This window comes from Egretta garzetta, unplaced genomic scaffold, assembly GCF_000687185.1.
Source record: "Egretta garzetta isolate BGI_Z169 unplaced genomic scaffold, ASM68718v1 scaffold136, whole genome shotgun sequence".
NCBI lineage: Eukaryota > Metazoa > Chordata > Aves > Pelecaniformes > Ardeidae > Egretta > Egretta garzetta.
In genome coordinates this window covers 4,615,939-4,632,985 of record NW_009260066.1, presented here as the reverse complement: position 1 = coordinate 4,632,985, position 17,047 = coordinate 4,615,939, and the positions used below count along the sequence as shown (strand labels likewise).

Below are 17,047 nucleotides of genomic sequence, written 5' to 3'. Positions count from 1 at the left end.
CCCGTACACCACACTTCCTTGCAGAAATTGTCAACAGTTCCAGTAGACTTCCCATTGCCCCAGTGTTGCAATACGCAGCAGGATATCATTCAATGCTGGAACAGAAAAACATCACATTTATAACGCTCATTTCAGGACATTCCTGTTGCCTATTTCATATTCTTTGGAGTGATAAACTGGTATAAGCTAATGCCTTCAAATCAGTCAAGCAGTGCGAGAAACAACTCATCATCACCTGCTCCTTATCACCAGCATGGATGGGACGATGTCTTTAGACCAGGTAATCAACTGACCTTCCTAGAGTATTTCTCCTCAGCATCAAAGCGCCTCTACCCACAACTAAGCAATGTGCTTTCCTTCTTATTTTGCTTGCACATACAAGGCACATATATCTCGAAAAGAATCACAGTATTTTACATGATGAACACTGGTACAAAAAAATGCGAGGCTGAGGTTTCTTAATGTTTTATTTGCTAATGAAGCTTTGGGAATAATATCTAGTAACAAGACTGTATTTTGGTTGTTAGCAATTATAACTGGGGAATCAGAGTGAAAAGTGGTTCAAACTTAGGTTTGTTCCAGTCCTCAGACTGGAAATGAACCTGAATTTACTGCGAAGCCTTTGTCTAACCCTGCCAGAACAAAATGGAGCCATCAAGAAAACCCTAAAATAACTCTGATTACTGATTCAGAATAAAAGCCATCTGAAATCTTGAGAAAGAGGAAATTGCTCGGTCCACGGACATACTAAATCCTGCCTTCCGCAGCCACAAGTCACGGCCATGTTAGCACAGCTCATCCTCCTACAATCTCAGCTGTCTGTTTCAAAACCAAGCTTTGGCACTTCTGCAAATAACAAGTGCGCCTGAAAGGAAAGACATTAGCCAATACTTTGCCTGTGACTGCCTCCATTATAAAAATGTTTCTTTTTCATCGTGAACTCATTTGAAGTCGACCAACCACCACGGTGCAAAACCAAACCAGAACTTCCACTCCAGGTAAACACTGTGTGGTGTTGCCCTGAGGGATTCATTAATTTGACTTGTCTAATCATACGTGAGCATCCCTGTTTGCAGCAGCAGCAGGTGAAGTCTACCAGTACATTCTAGGGCTTCATTTTAAAATTCATTTTAAAGAATTTATTAAAATACATATTTATTTCAATAAATTCTTATGCAATTTACAGTTAAAGAAACAAAGAAAAAGTAAATAGAATTGATACTGTTTAGTATAATTTCTATTTGAAATACTTTTTGAAAACAAAAGTACTAAAATAATTACGGAATACTCATAATAGGCAAAACTTCAAAGTCAAAGACTTGAACACTCAGGAAATATTTTAAAATACTGAAAAAATAGCCTTCACTAGCTAGTATCATTTTGGTATTTAACTTCTGTGTGTTATGATGAAAGAAATAAAGCAGTGAGACCAATAACAGAGTTTTGGGCCTTCAATCTTTTCATGGCAGGAAAAGCAAGCAGAAAAGCTGACTTAACCCAATTGACTGGGAAGATGAATAGCAGCAGCTTCACACGACTCCCACTTCAGAGCAGTCCATGTTTAACAGCTGTGGCTGAAAAGGAGACTCTTCAGGAAAGGAACCCATTGTCTTGCTTTTGAAGAGTTCAAGGGTTATTCAGGCAACGCAGCGCATACGTATGTAAGATAAAGTCTGGCTTAGCTCATTTTTCCACCCCTGCACTTCACATATTTAACAGGGCTGCGGATGTAAGCAGAGATAGGCGTTCATTCAAGCTGACTTAGTTTATTCCTTATCCCAGAATGAAAGGCCCATTGGGTGATGCTGTAAGAGTATACCTAACTACAACCAAGAAACTCAGCCAATCCTGCCCCCAGCCTCAGTAAAGAAACTTTCTATCACCTCCCATCAGCTGGATGCATCCAACGCCAACACAACCTCCTTAATCCGGACAGAGGAAGAAACTTAAAGAAGTTACTTAAGTATCCCATTCAAGAATTACCCTTTCAAAGGTTCTTTTACTAACCAGAGCTTTGGTGTAGATAGATAATCGGTTTTCCAGCTCAAAGAATAAAAGAACAGTGCAAGAACATGGTCACAACTGCAACTAGAGCCCTTTTGTAAAGAGGGAACGTATCTTTTTCCTCCTGCTATGTGGGAAGTTTTCCAGTCAGAGGAAGAAGGAGGAGTTTTGAAATTGAATTAGGTTCTGTAAGAGCATTCAAAACAAATGATAACTCCTCTACTTTGGTTTTTTTAAAAAAAAAAAAAAAAAAAAAGAAAATCAAGAAATTAGCACTGAGGCATACGTACCAGGCCAGTAACACAATAAACGTAAACTGAAAACAACTGCAATTGATTATAAATACTCTTGACAGGCTTTGGAACAGACAGCTCTGAATACAATAGAAAAGAAAGAATCTGAGAACAAATTTGAAGGGGGCAGGGAGGGTGCCCTGCAGGCATCAAAGAGGAGGCAGGGGGCTAAAGCTGCTCCAGAAGAAGTATGGTGGGAAACAAGATACCTTGAATAAGAGAAACAAAAAAACCCTAAAAAACACATTCTGTGGGAAGAGAACCTAACTAAAAATAAGAAATAAAATAAAAATAAAATTAAAAAAAATCTATTTTTTCTGTCTAGGAGTTCAGAATCCACGTTCTTCAAACCCTGTCTTTTCTAGAAAGCTGATAGGTCTTACCAGCTTGCTGGTAAATTGCTGGAACAGAACCAAAACCATAGTTGAAGCAGCAGCTGCCTGGGTAACACCAGGAAAATAAAATTCTTGGGAACTTCTGCAAAAGGCAAAAGAAAATATGGATCCTTTCCCATTCAAAGCGATACTGAGGCAATTTCAGCATTAAGTCTGAGAGTGGCACAAGGTAAGCAGACAGATGAGGTAAAAATGGAAAGAAAAAACAGCAAATTTTGTTCAGAGACCATCAAGATGTTTTTTTTGCTTTTTAAATGGTGCAAGACTACACCTGTCTTCCCTTTCTCTTTCTCACTGGAAGCAACAAAAAACCTGAAAAAAAAAAAATTCCATGCAATCAGGCTCGTAACTCTGTGGAACTTAGCATTTTATGGAGCAGACCGTACTGACAGCTTCTCTTCCCTCTTGTTTTTTGATAGGCACAGTCATTGTAAACACAATGGCAACTCTCGAGCAGAGCTAGGAAAGCCGTCAGATACTCACGACTGGATTACTGTGCGTACTATTACAAAAAAATCATGCAGGTTCTCATTGAAAAAACATTAATGGAAAGCCAATACCAGACATCCAAAACATAAGCACAGCGGTATGGTAAGCATAAAAATATACTTAATTCTCTTGTGACAATGTTTGACAAGAGTAATGAAAACCACACAAAATATCCATTGCTGCGATATATATGCATCTTTTACAGAAAAATACTTACATATATCTGGATCTTTACTTTTCTTTGTTTTGTTACTAAGACTTATCTCAAATCTATTAATATCAGATGAAAGATCACTAGGAGAAAAGACAGAAAGCCTCAATTAATACTACACTTGGCTGGCATTTAAGCTTATTCTAAACTCATTTCAATCCTGAGTTCTCATTATCAGCCAAAGACACTTACATTAATGAAGATATTTAGGCACCTACAGAAAATTCTGCCCATGCAGAATTTGGCTGAAAGGTTGCTGCTGTATACCCACACATACAGCATTTTTAAAAAGCACGTGCAAAACAGTACAGTGTTAAGAATCTTAAATGCAATGCAACTTACAGGTGAAATTCAGTAATTCAAGAAGATTAAGACTTACTCAAAGACAAATTCTTCTGACCACACAGGGTTCTGCCCTTCCCTGATGTGTGTTTTTGCTACCTGGACACTGTTCAGGTAGATGTTACAATATGGATTAGTAAAATGCTTTACTGGCAGCGTATGAGCTTCTTCGACGTGCAAAATAAGACTGCTGACCTAAAAAAAAAACCCCAAAACACAAAATTTAATTTTTGTTGGTAAAACAGAAATGCAAAAACACATGAATGGATTATTTTTTTATCCTCTGTGTGGAAGCTTAATGTTAATATGTGAATACTGAACACAAACTAGTATTTCCTAATAAAAAGAGCAAGGAACCGAAGTCATGGAACAACAGTTTAAGAGGCGCAAGTGACAAAATAAAAGTAACTCAAATAATTACTGAAAACAAATCTCCAGCCCCGTGTTTTTACAGCATCTTGTTTTCTTCTTTTAAAATTATCTTTGAAGCATTAGGATTTGCAAACACACACTTTCCTATGCATGGAAGATTTTACTGAAATCAAAGACTGGCACCCTGAATAAGAGCCACGGATGATTCCAAACACAATGGCTTATTTGGTGTTTTCCTAACAGATTATGTAAAATCCCCTTGTGCAACACACTATGTTCTATTCCTTTATGTAGATGAGCATTTTCTTCTCTTTTTGAAGTAAATAATTATTTCAGTTTGTCACTCTTTTTGCTTGGCTTTTGCAGCTTGAAGTCCCCAGTTCTGCCTGCCACTTCATATGTGAATTCACCTAATTTAGTCCATCTCTCCAGAAGCATCCAAACATCTTTAATGTTAACTACAGGAATAGTTGTGTGACCTGAAAAACATCCCATTTTATTCTTTTTCTCCACTGCTTGTTAAAACAACTACATTCAATGTTCCTAACATTCAAAAATAACAGGGATTCTTGCAGCGTTTTCCTCGCCAACGTTACTCCCCCATCATTACAGACTTGGCCATTTATGACTATCCGTCCTCCACCCTCCGAGGAAATTCTGGCAAACACAGCACTTCCAAGAGGCCAAGAGAAATGAACCCACAAGCATGGCTCAGCATTTATTTGTTACCGAAAATGAATAATATTAGTTAAATGAGTATTTTGTTTACGTGTCACATAAGTCTGTCAGATTTTCAAAGTTCCCGTATGTGGTAAATTTTAAAAGTTAAGATGATACAAACGCTGACTTCTTTATACTTTTACTCAAATCTAGTCAGAGAATAATACCTAGCAAAGCACGTGCAGATTGCCTAAAGCCATTTTGGTTTTTACATTGGTAGGTATTACAACAAAGTCTAAGTCACTGTCGTTGGTTTCACAAGGGTACAGCGTTAACTCCAGAAAGGAAAGTAAGCGCATGCAGGACATACTACTGTTGAAAGGAAAATGCTGAGATTTATCAGTATCATTTCACAACGAGGAGACAAAACACTCCTCCACATGCAATGCCAACCCCACAGTATCAGCTTCACCTGACGTAGGCGTTTATTCGATGTTCCTGGACTGGTTTTTCTTAAACTGCAAAACATCTGCAGAGCTTTCATCCAGTCCTAAGAGAGAAGGACACAGAACAGTGCAATAAAGTCAGATACAGCTTCTTGCAGTGGAACAGACAAATCTTAAAAGAGTATCTGAAGTTCTCCCTCTAGCTTGGAAAAATTCCCAAGTATGAAGTTCAAATACTAACAAAGTATTTTAGCAAAGTATTTAGCAAAACCTAACAAAGCATTTACAAATCTGAGCCATTTTCTCTTTTAGAAATAGCAAGCATTACTAATGGATGTACAGTGTGACCTTTACCAGTTTTCCAGTCTAGTAATGTTACATGCAATTACAAATGGTATACAAAATGAAGCAAAACTTGTTTGCTTCTGAGCAAGTTACAGTTAACAAGCCAAACTGTTCTGATTGTTCTCTCCAGTACCTCTGTGGGACAGTCATAATACTGCGTATACTTCAAACAAAAACTAAACCAACATGAACACAGAAACACAAAGCATACATCCCACATGCCCTGCTTTGCTCAAAAATGCGTCCAGCAGAGTGGATGGATGGATTCCATTTTGACCAAGGAAATAAACAGGTTGTCTAACATCAAACTGACTGTAAAACCTTTGTGTGTATTTCTTTTTTTTTAAACAAATAAGCTGCTAAGAGGCACTGCCAACTCGCCAGGCCAGCTCTGAAAAAGTCATTGCAGCGTGAGAAAGTTGCTAACACAGGAGCTTTGCAAGGGGCCTTTGGGAGGTGGAAGATATGTTACAGCCTCATTCTCTAGTTTTTGTCCCCCAAACACCAAATTTTTTACAGCTCTTGCAAAGCACAAAATTTAGGTTTTGACCAACAGCTGTCTTAAGTCTGCATCTCAAAGATCTGCCATCTATTCTCAAATTAAAATGTAAAAATGCCACGAAAAGAAACCCCACAACACTGCTGCAATCTTACCCTTCGCAGTATCTTCCACATTTTTAAAATACAGGAACATGCCCTGCAGCTATTCTTAGCTAGACCACTTTGTGAATCAGGTTTCAGCTTTCAAAACCTTCCACAGGAGGAAAAGCTTTCAGCTGTGCATCACGAAGTTTCAGTAGCTTGTTTCCTTATTCTCAGGAGTAGCAATAGAAGAAATAAATGCCTCCTAAATACTCCAGCAGAAATATTTCCCGGATGCACAGTACGGCTCTGTACTCACTCATAGCAGGAAAACCTTTCCTCTGAAACGCCAAAGCTTACAGCAGCGAGAATGAGCAATGTGCCACAGTAAGCACAGCGACACTAGCATGTAAGGTTAAATTTGACGTTCACTTTTTTGGTACAAACCATGGTGCCCATAGGATGGCGCTGCTTTGATATGGATTTACCACATTGTAAGAGAGCCTTAATATACAAACAAAACTATTCTTCTATGAAACGTTACAGAGTAAAGAAAGCTGAACTTTCTCAAAAGAGAAATATGTATAAACTTTCCTCGGCCAAAGGCAGATTATAAAAACCCCTGTATTCTGTATAAATGCAGTGAACAGCCTGTAAGCAGATCAAACCCAAAAGCAGATTATACCAAATGTTCAGGGAACAAGACAGGATATTCTGTCTTCTACACATTCTTAATTCTTTTAATTTCTAGAACACAAAAGACACTGCAGATGTGACAAAAAGGAATGTACAGTAATAAGTATGGAGATGAATGTATCTATTCTCAATTACTATACAGCACACTGCTTCTCAAAGACAGGACATTAAGAGTTGTGTGACAAACGTCACTACACCATTCTGATGTCGTCTCAGTGACTTTCATAAATTTTTATTGATTTAACAGGAAAATTTGTGCTTTCCTTTATACACAACACAAGAATACTACTAAATTCATACAGCCTTTGTGCTCTGGTGAATAGCAATTCCTTTCAAATAAAATCAAATGCAAAGCTTAACTTCTGATGCAACGGGTGTATTTCAGAGCTGTGGACTTTTCAGAGCTGTAAACTTAATACACACGGACATTGCCTCATCTTGGATACGCTCTCCTGCTGGTGAGTGAATTTCAGAGAATTAGGCTCCTACCCTACAATTGTTAATCACCAAACATAAGCATTAGAGAGCTAGAAACTAAAGGATACCAAATAAAACCAGAAAACCTCACTTTTTGTGCATGATCAGGGCCCAAGACTATGCACAACCACCAATTAATGGACAGGACAAACAACTGCAAAAGGCAACTGTTTAATGTATTTTGGTCACTTGGGCACACATACGTGCATTAGCATTTTAGTTCATATCAAGAGCATGCCTTTGAAGGAAAACTCCCACTTACCATGTTCTGGTTTATAGCCCGGAAAAGGCCTGAAGAGTAAATTACTCTTCTGAATTGAACTATGTCGAAAAACCCCAAACCGTTCTCCAGAAACATACAGTGGTAACTAGTGGAAGTTCAGTCCACGGGAACTGACTGGAACTTGTCCAAAGTAGAACCCCCAAGTGCTGGAAATGTAGGTGCTAGATTCTCAGCACCAACCATTCCCCTTGCAGAATCTGCTACTACTCCGTTGTAACACCTGCTAATGCTGACGGAGCCACAACTCTGTGTGACACACCTGCATCCTCTTTCAGAAGGGCAATATCATTAAACCCCACAGGACAAAAAAAAATACTTCCTAAATTATATTTACCAACAAAAGCTCTCACCTGTGCTTGTTCTGGAGTTTCTCCTGCAAAGTAAAAGATGTAATGCTCTTCACTAAAGTGCTGAACTACTATCTGAAAACAGTTTGGCCTGAAAAAGAAACAAAACGAAAAAAAAAAAAAGTAAGTTTTATTGATTTTCATAATATTATAACAGACACCTTCACTTGTTGATCTGTGCCAAAACAAAGTTTACACTGAACTGATACACTTTGGCTGTTAGTAAGGAACATTGAACACTGCATCAATTTTTGTTTGTATACATGTAGCATCATCACACATGGGAAGAGGAAGAACTCCAACGAGAAGATTTCTCAGGTGCTTCAAAACTGCATTTTGTTTTGAATATATTACGTTGTTTTAAGCAAACTGCACTTCCAGTACAGCTAATGTGTTTTGGAATACCGAGAAACTTTTAGAATGGCCTGTGCTGAATAGGTGTGTATGCTGACTTACAGTCAAGGCAAAAAATAGCCAACTGCTAATGGAAAAGACTTGTCAATGAGGACTATTCCTAGAGATCTGAAAAGCAGGAGATGCTCAGCATTAGCTCCCAACCAGTTAATCATACATTAAGGATTTGTTCTTTCAGGAGTTCAGGAAACAACATTAACATAAGGAATCCCCTATCTGAACGTGCCCCATGGCTCTCGCGTCCAACAAAATGTGTATTGGATCACATACTAATCATTGCATGCATGTGGCACGAACCCCTACAACCTTAAATGCAGTTATAATGTGTTTGCCATTTGGTGTACCTCCACTCATTTGCCAAAAGGTCAATAAAAAAATATTTCGTTTTGTTAAATCACAAGCTATTTAAAGTGCACGCTTCACTCGTGACCTCCACACTGTGTTCAAGGAAATTTAGCTCTCCCAAAATGGGTGTTACATGAAGGATGTTCCTTCCTTTGCAAAGGAGTTTCAGTCTTCAGTTCCCCCGTCCGTTTCCCCGCCTGGAGGAAGGCTGAGGCAGCACTCTGCGGCCATGCTGCCGAGGGGCAGGGGAGCACAGGGAGCAGCCCGGCCGGGGGCTCATTAAATCACTGCCACCAAAGAACCGTGCAAAGCTACAGACTTCACTGTACTTCTGAGAAAAGGGCTCTGGCAGTTTTTACCAGCTGCCTAAAATGCAGGGCGAACTTTGTCTCAGCTTCCTACGCTGGTGCGGCCACACATCTCCCACCCACATGAAACCACAGCACATTGTTTCTTAAAAGCTGTTTGACAGACAGTCGCTGTTAACCAAAATGCTCCTTTTTTACAATATTCACCCAAAGCTTCCTGAATAAGTGCCAACTTACATAAGGAACATTTCAGTAATTTTTTTTTTTATTACTGTTCTGGTACTCTTTTATCTGTATCTACACTCCTCATTCCATTAGGTTAATGGATTTTTCCAGAAGTATTAAAAACATTAAAAAATCCCAAACAAACAAACAAACAAAAGCAGCAGTCTTTGCAGCTTAAGAAATGCCACTGATTTTAAGCATTTGTCCTAAAAATTTTTCCACAACAATAACTGGAAGATGACTGTATATAATTTTTACATAATTAAGATCCATGGGATAACCAGAATTTCTATCCAACACTCACAGGAGTAAGTGTACCTATTTCTTCCATATGACATTATAATACAAGACAGTGAATTTTTTTGTAACTACCAATGAACAAATACATTAACACTTGTTAATTACCAATGATACCTGAAAGACTTTTGATTCTCAACGTCTTTGCTGGCAATCTCATCCCTTGCAGCTGGCATATTTTGAACACCAAAATACTAGTAGAAAGATTTGATGTGAAAATTATCTCTGAATACAGTAATTGTGCAAAAACAATTTCTGAAGTTTTTGACTTACATGAACTAGTTTACTGTTAAGTTGGTCTAATCGAACAAAAGTCATTGTTCTTAAATAAAAAAAGCACTTACAGACTCGATCTAACCAAGTTAACTGTCAAGTACCTATCAAAAGAATGTAGATCTTTTGGAATTGACAAAATTCTTGATCTTGTCAATTCTAAGTTCAAAAGGATTAAAACCCTCAGTTCATAATTTCTAACATCTGTAAAACGGAACATCGAAAAATTAATCCACTCCATCTTGAAAAATGACAACGCAGAAGAGCTCAAATCATCATCACATCCTATTTCACAACAAAACTTTAGTTCTAAAATTTCAAAGTAGAAGTTGTTTATGTCCAGTTGCTAGCAATGCAGTTGCCAAGGCTAAACAAGTCGCTGTTCACCAGCCACATCAGTCTACACATGCTCTTGCAATCCACGCCAACCACAGGCCGTTGGTACGAGCCAAGAGCCACAACACAAGCCAGGCGGCGGCGCATTGCCCATGTCTTGTACCTGCCTCGCACCAGCAGTCAACCCTCCGGCTGCACACAGGAGAACTAAAGGCAGTGTCCTACCTGCCAAACAAACTGTCATGTACTCCGTAGACGGAACACACACTAAGGTCTATTAGTCCTTTGGGTTTCGTGGCTCGTTTTTCACTTTCAAAATAAATAAGCTGGGCATCATTTCCCTCTAATATAAAGTACAAGTTTTTCCATCTCTTTCCTTTACCTGTAGGAGAGTCAAGCAAAAAGTTACAATACTGTTTATAAGAAAGTGTAGATTTTGCAAATGAAGAAAACAAAAGGGGACAGCAGCTTTTGTCAAATTGCAAACAGAAGAACAACGTGCAGGGAATCACACAATTTACAATATCAGTATACATACTGGGTTTTATGCAAGATGTGGCTAAAACCAGACCCTCTTCACAGATGCAGGTGCACTTGCAAAAGGTTCTCTAAACATTTTCACTGATCCCAAGAGGATTAAGCAAGTGCTTATGAGCTGCTGGGACAGTGAGTTCCTGTCAGTGTTAAGGCTGTATCTACACAGTTTGCAAATTAGGATGCTGTGGATCCCAATTACTACTGTTTTAATTAAGACATAGATTCTTGATATGAACTCTGACCAATGTTTAACAGATTGCATTACAGTGTCTTAAAACAGTATGGCTGAAGAACAGAGATGGGAATAGGTTACATATGCAAACTTAAATCAGACCATAGCCCAAGAACAATCATATCTAAGAATCTGGTTCATTCCATTTGTTTCAGAGAAAACGTTCTCTTGAACTATAATGGATTAGGAACTTTCTGCAACTAATTGATAGATAAGTCACAGTACCATTTAGAAAAAACTTTCAGCCTTGATTTTATACTTTGACCATGATAAAACCACCATAGTCCTCAATAAGTGAGTGCAAGCACTGTTTTGAAAAGACAAATCTAACATCTGCTTATTACCCTCTGTCTCCTAAACGGAAGATCGATTTTATTGAATTTGTTCCATACGCAGCTATGTGCATCTCTCAACACCTACTCAGTACTCTGTTTTGCACATCTGAAATATCTCATTATCTCTTTTAGCTAAAGGTTTTCATAGAATCATAGAATCGTTCAGGTTGGAAAAGCCCTTTAAGCTCCCCCAGCCCAACCGCCCCCCTACCCCTGCCATCCCACCACTACACCCTGTCCCTCAGCACCGCCTCTGCCCGGCTGTTAAATCCCCCCAGGGGTGGGGACTCGACCCCTTCCCCGGGCACCCCTTCCCGTGCCTGACAGCCCCAAGGGGAAGGAATTGTTCCCCATGGCCAACCTCACCCTGCCCTGGCACAACTTGAGGTCATTTCCTCTTGTCCTATAGCCGAATTCATTCTTTGATTCCTCACTCCACGACATCCCTGTACACCTTCTCTCAGTGTCAGCCTTCTCCACAGAAGAGATGCTTTCCTTGTTCTGTTCAGAGGGTCTACAGTTCAGGGTGGTTTGGTTTTTTTCATTGTCTCTTTTACATTTGGCTACATTTAAAATCATGCCTTCTTTCTCGCCTTTGGTCACTATCCAGATTACTATCTGTAACTTACCCTTCTAGTTATGGTCTCTGTCCTTTGCAGAAATTTTATTACTGATATTTTTTCTGCTTCCATTAATGTTGATTTTTTAAAAAGTAGAACTGTAACACCTGGTAAGGCCCTAGCTTCCTCAGAACTTCAGAGACTTGCTCAATGGCAGTTCTTCGGGGTTAGACTGAGATGAGTCAAGCAGTCAGCTTTTAATGTATTTATTGCATGTTACGCTGACTATGTCAGTGTTAGAAATCTAAAAAAGTCACTATGTATCTCGTACAGCAGAATGTACATTTTAAATTTAAGATCTAAAACATATGACCCAACTTGGAACAACAAGATTAAACCAGCTGTGTCCTCCAACAAATGTAAAGATTTATACTATTCTAGCTCTAACCTACTCTATCAGCTGGAATTTAATGAGTTCTATATTAAATACAAACACTTTTCATGAATGTACACTTCTCTTAATGAGCTTGAACGCTACAAAGGATGAATTTGAATGCTTGACAAGGATGCCTGGTTTTTGTGCTGTGCTCTGATTTTTTTCAGAACAACTGCCAATCAACATTTTCACACTGCACATAATTTTATGCATCATGTTGTTCTATTCATGCACTACCTAAGGAAAGAGATCTTTCATACTCTTCAAACACTTCATAGAACCTTCTGCCCACTTCAATTTTGTCCTTTCTAGGACCATTGCTATACTAAATCAATGAAGTACACATGTTCAGATTGGACACGAGAAGGCTGAGGGGTGACCTCATCGCTGAGGGGTGACCTCATCACAATCTACACCTTCCTCAAGGGGGGCAACAGAAGGGGAGGTGCTGATCTCCTCTCTCTGGTGACCAGCAATAGGACACAAGGAAATGGAATGAAGCTGCATCAGAGGAAATGCAGGTTGGACGTTAGGCAAAGGTTCTTCACTGAGAAGGCGGTCGGTCGCTGGAACAGGCTCCCCAGGGAACTGGGCATGGAACCAAGCCTGTCAGAGTTCAAGTTGAATCTGGACGATGCTCTTACTCATCTAGTCTAGTTTTACGTAGTTCTGTGAGGAGCGGGGAAGTCAGACTCGATGATCCTTATGGGCCCCTTCCAACTTCGATATTCTATGATTCTATGATCCGTATCTGCATCCTTTTTAGAAAAGATTTGGGAGAAGTAAACATAACTCACTTTTTTTCAGAAGATAACCTTTTTTGACAATATTTTTATAAAAAGCATCCTTTGTTTTCCGACGAATTGTATTGTAAATCTCTTTTCCATCCACTGTATCATTAAGCACTTGTTCTTGGTGCTGGTAAACATGTAAGAAAAAAAAACAAACATATTTTAAGCTCAGAAATAATCATTAAAAAATTGCATACTATGAAGCTGCAACCAGGATTATCTTACTGAATGCTAGCAACTCACTACTGTTGTTCTCTCATGTCTTTTAATAAAGCACTGTAATTTTTCATACAATGCCTTTGCTAGAAATGTAGTAACAATTTCTGTATTTCCAGAATTATGATAGAAGAAAAATGTTTTGAATACAGAACAACTTCTACAAAGTAAGCGTGATTTCTGTTAAATTTATGCAAGTGTTTAAAGATTTATCTAGCTTCTAACTGTCTTCTACCAAAGCTTTTGGGACTGAGTAATCATGGATAAACTCTGAAGCAAGAAGAATGGTGCAGATCACAGTTAAAACCAACTCACTGAAAGTTGCACAGTCCCTCATTAATCTCATTAGAACTCACATGTCCTAATTGAGTAGAACTCAAGAAAAGAGAAGGAAGCAGAAACAGGAAGCAGAAAAGGGATAAATTCACAGAGAAAACTGTAGGATCTGGGAAAGCAAGTAACAAATAAGAATGGCCAAAAGCCAAGCCAAGTTTGACCTTTACTGAGTAAGCTGATCAGCAAAAGTTCTTTAGCTGTAAGAAAACATGAAAAGCAAGACTGTCAAGCAGTGAGAACAGCGTTGAGATGAAAAAGTGATATATGAACTGGCTCATACTAATTATTCTACTTTTCTTCCTGCCCATAGTCCAAAATCATAGTTCTACAAGAACTATGATTTTGAACAACATGAAAAAAGCAAGATGAAAAATACTTTGCTAGTACTAACAGAAATTACAGGACCTACAATGGAAGTAACATCCAGATGTTTTTGAGCTCAAGATGATCTCCGTAACATAACTAGGCAAGGAACAGTGCACAAAACAACTATTTAGTGACAAATACAAGATCTAGCAACAAATACTTTTAAGTAAATGTCACATTAGACACAGTAAGTCAACCAGACTGACCATAAAGGTATGCAAGACTTTTGAATTTTTTTCCCTCCTCAGAAACATAGAGCATGGTAGTATGTGAAAGAGAAGTAACACAAAGCTGAACGTAAATTGCAGCACTAAATTTTTAAACAAAGAAAATCACAAATATATTTTACTAAGTTAAAAGAATCTGAGGTAGTCTCATATGGAAAATTAAGTCAATGCGGGGAAGATTATTAATATAGGAACTGTAAGTGCATATGCAAAAAGCTAAAATGAAGACAGTTACTGCCATGATTTACGAGGAATGATGAAGCACAAGGAAAGTCACTAGGGAAGCCTTTCAAGGAGCAGTCTCAGGATTCATATTTGCTTTTTTGTCCCAACCACATTACCGAGCACAAGTTAACAGCAGCAAACAACTGGGAAGGACTGGTGACACAACACAATTAGCAGTATGGGAAAGATCAGAATAACAAGGTGTAAGTCTACTAGTACAACATGAAAGTTGTACCTGTTGATACTTGCCACTAGGGAACAGAAAATGAGAAACTTTCACGGCTGACTCATTCACAGAAGGAGTGAGCTATGATAGAACGTGGCCATGACAACATACCGGGTCTGGCAGGGATGGAGTTGACTTTTGTCACAGCAGCCCCTATGGTTCTGTGTTTTGGTTTTGTGGCTACAACAGTGTTGATAACCCAGTGCTTTGGCTCTTGCTGATCAGTGTTTGCACAGCCTCAAGAGTTTCTCCGTTTCCCACTCTGCCCCGCTCCTCAGCAAGGTGGCTTGGGTGGGCAAGATGCTGGGAGCAGACACAGCCCAGAGAGCTGACACCAACTGATCAAAGGGATATTCTCTGCCATATAACATCATGATCATCAATAAAACTGTGTGTGAGTGGGTTGTCTTCCTGGGTGACCACTTCTCAGGGACCAGCTGGGCATCAGTCTGCTTGTGGGAGGTGGCCTTTGCATCACCCCCACCACCCCTTCCTTTGCTTATTAAACCGTATTTATCTCAACCCAGGAGTTTTTTTGCTTTTGCCCCCATTCTTCAGGAGAGGGGAGCAAGCAAACAAAGGGGGGAGGGGGTATCCTGACTTTAGCTGCTCACCAGGGTCAACCCACCATACAGCATGACACCTATTCTAGGATATTTCCAGTAAGTATTTTCCAGAGAGAAGGGCAATTGGTACTCTATGGCACGGTACCGTAAACTGTTCTGGTCCACCACATTCAAGAAAGCTGAGCTCACACCAAAATTGGTGGCACCAGGGCAACTACGAGAACATTACAAAGGGACAGGACCAGCTACGCTATACTTAGCTTATTGAGCTGGCTAAGGGAGACTACAAGAAATGTTCTCGTATCAATATGACATATCTCACAAAGGGGTATGAATTGACCGTAACTCTATTTAGGGAGGAAATGAAAGGCAAATTTTTAACCATTGAAACAGGAAAGTTTGGGAACAGAGAGGGAACAAAATATACATGCATACTTTATAGCTAGCTATAAGCTTAGGAAAACCTAGGTGATGTGGTGCACTTATTACTGGTGATCTCTTAGGATAACCTTCTGCTATGGGGCAAGCCCTGCAAACCCAGCCCTGCAATCATCCCTTCAGCTTTTCTGCACATACAGGTTTCCCCTGGCAGAAGAAAAACCGCAGATGCAGCAGACAGGAGGGCAGCCTGGTTCCCCTAACATGGGACGAAGGGGCAGCGTGGTTGAGCCAGGGACCAGAGCTAGGGGCACACAGCAGAGGATGAACACCTCAGAGGACAGACAGAGCTCACCGTATTTCCTGTTGACTACAAGCCAACCTTTGGTAAGTGAACGCATTTGAGGTTAAACCAAAAGAAACACACAAGCTGAAAGCACTAAAATTGGAGGTGATGCTGTTTAACTACCATTGGTATCTCTGCTGTAATTCAGTTCATAAATTGATGTGCTGATGATTAGGTCTGTGTCTTCAACAACAAACGCTCAGAGATGAAATCTTACCTGCATTGGAACAGGATCTTTAAGGTAATAACCTTCAACAATCTGTTCTTTTCTATAGTGCTCAATGATGTCAGCAATACTGTTTCAGTAAGAAAAAGAGGATTCAAATGTTAAACAGGTTATGAGACCTTCCTTTTCCATACAGCTACAGAAAACTTTCTCACGAAGTTTTAATGAAATCAAGTGTTAAACATCATAATCTCATTTGTAGCAATGAGAATTTATTAATATACTGAAGTCAAGAAAGTTCACAAAACCGTATTCAGAACACATTAATTCTAAACTCTGCAAAATATTTTAATTAGTTGCTTAAAATGCCAAACGAGGACACTGCTTTTTCCACGTTCAAGTATCACGTGTGCGTTACCAGCTCTCCAACCAGGCTGAAAATTGCCATTTCACTGGCAATAATTTTCAAAGTCCCAGAGTAATGAGGGAAGGGCAATGGGAAATATTGCAAGTGCACAGCAATTTCCTTCCAGGAGGACAGGAACAGGAATGGAAAAGGTTTGTAGCAGAGCTTATATAGATTATACTTGGAAATCACGGAGCTATCCCATTAAATTAAATACTCAATCCCCTCCTCTACACGGAAGCATTCATTCTCATCACCAGATTCAGATTACAATTGCGTATGGAAGGCTCAGGAAAGAAGCAGAGACAGATACAAGCTGAAATTCAGGGCATTTGAGTTGCTCTAACATTTTTGCAGTTACTGAAATTTACACTGGAATAAAGAACAGTGACATGAACATCAACAGAGATTAATCATTTGTATGCAAAATACCAACCTAAAAAAAGAACCAAATTGTTAAGTAGAAAACAAAAATATACTGCATGCACCTTCTCACTTCATGGATATCTAGCTGTGTGTGGAAAGATAATCAACAAGGCATGCAGCAATGAAATCTTT

At 39.2% G+C, this 17,047-nt stretch overlaps 1 protein-coding gene across 1 annotated transcript in view; it reads right to left on the bottom strand.

The window, feature by feature from the left end:
• Positions 1 to 17,047, bottom strand: part of RASA1 (RAS p21 protein activator 1) — a 52,366-nt gene that overhangs the window by 13,822 nt on the left and 21,497 nt on the right. The window contains exons 10-16 of the mRNA XM_009641123.2: positions 16,135 to 16,213; positions 13,038 to 13,158; positions 10,366 to 10,522; positions 7,946 to 8,033; positions 5,239 to 5,316; positions 3,772 to 3,929; positions 3,399 to 3,475 (exon numbers count right to left, since the gene is read on the bottom strand). Of these exons, the coding sequence (XP_009639418.1) occupies positions 3,399 to 3,475; positions 3,772 to 3,929; positions 5,239 to 5,316; positions 7,946 to 8,033; positions 10,366 to 10,522; positions 13,038 to 13,158; positions 16,135 to 16,213 (758 nt within the window). The remainder of the gene's footprint in view (positions 1 to 3,398; positions 3,476 to 3,771; positions 3,930 to 5,238; positions 5,317 to 7,945; positions 8,034 to 10,365; positions 10,523 to 13,037; positions 13,159 to 16,134; positions 16,214 to 17,047) is intronic.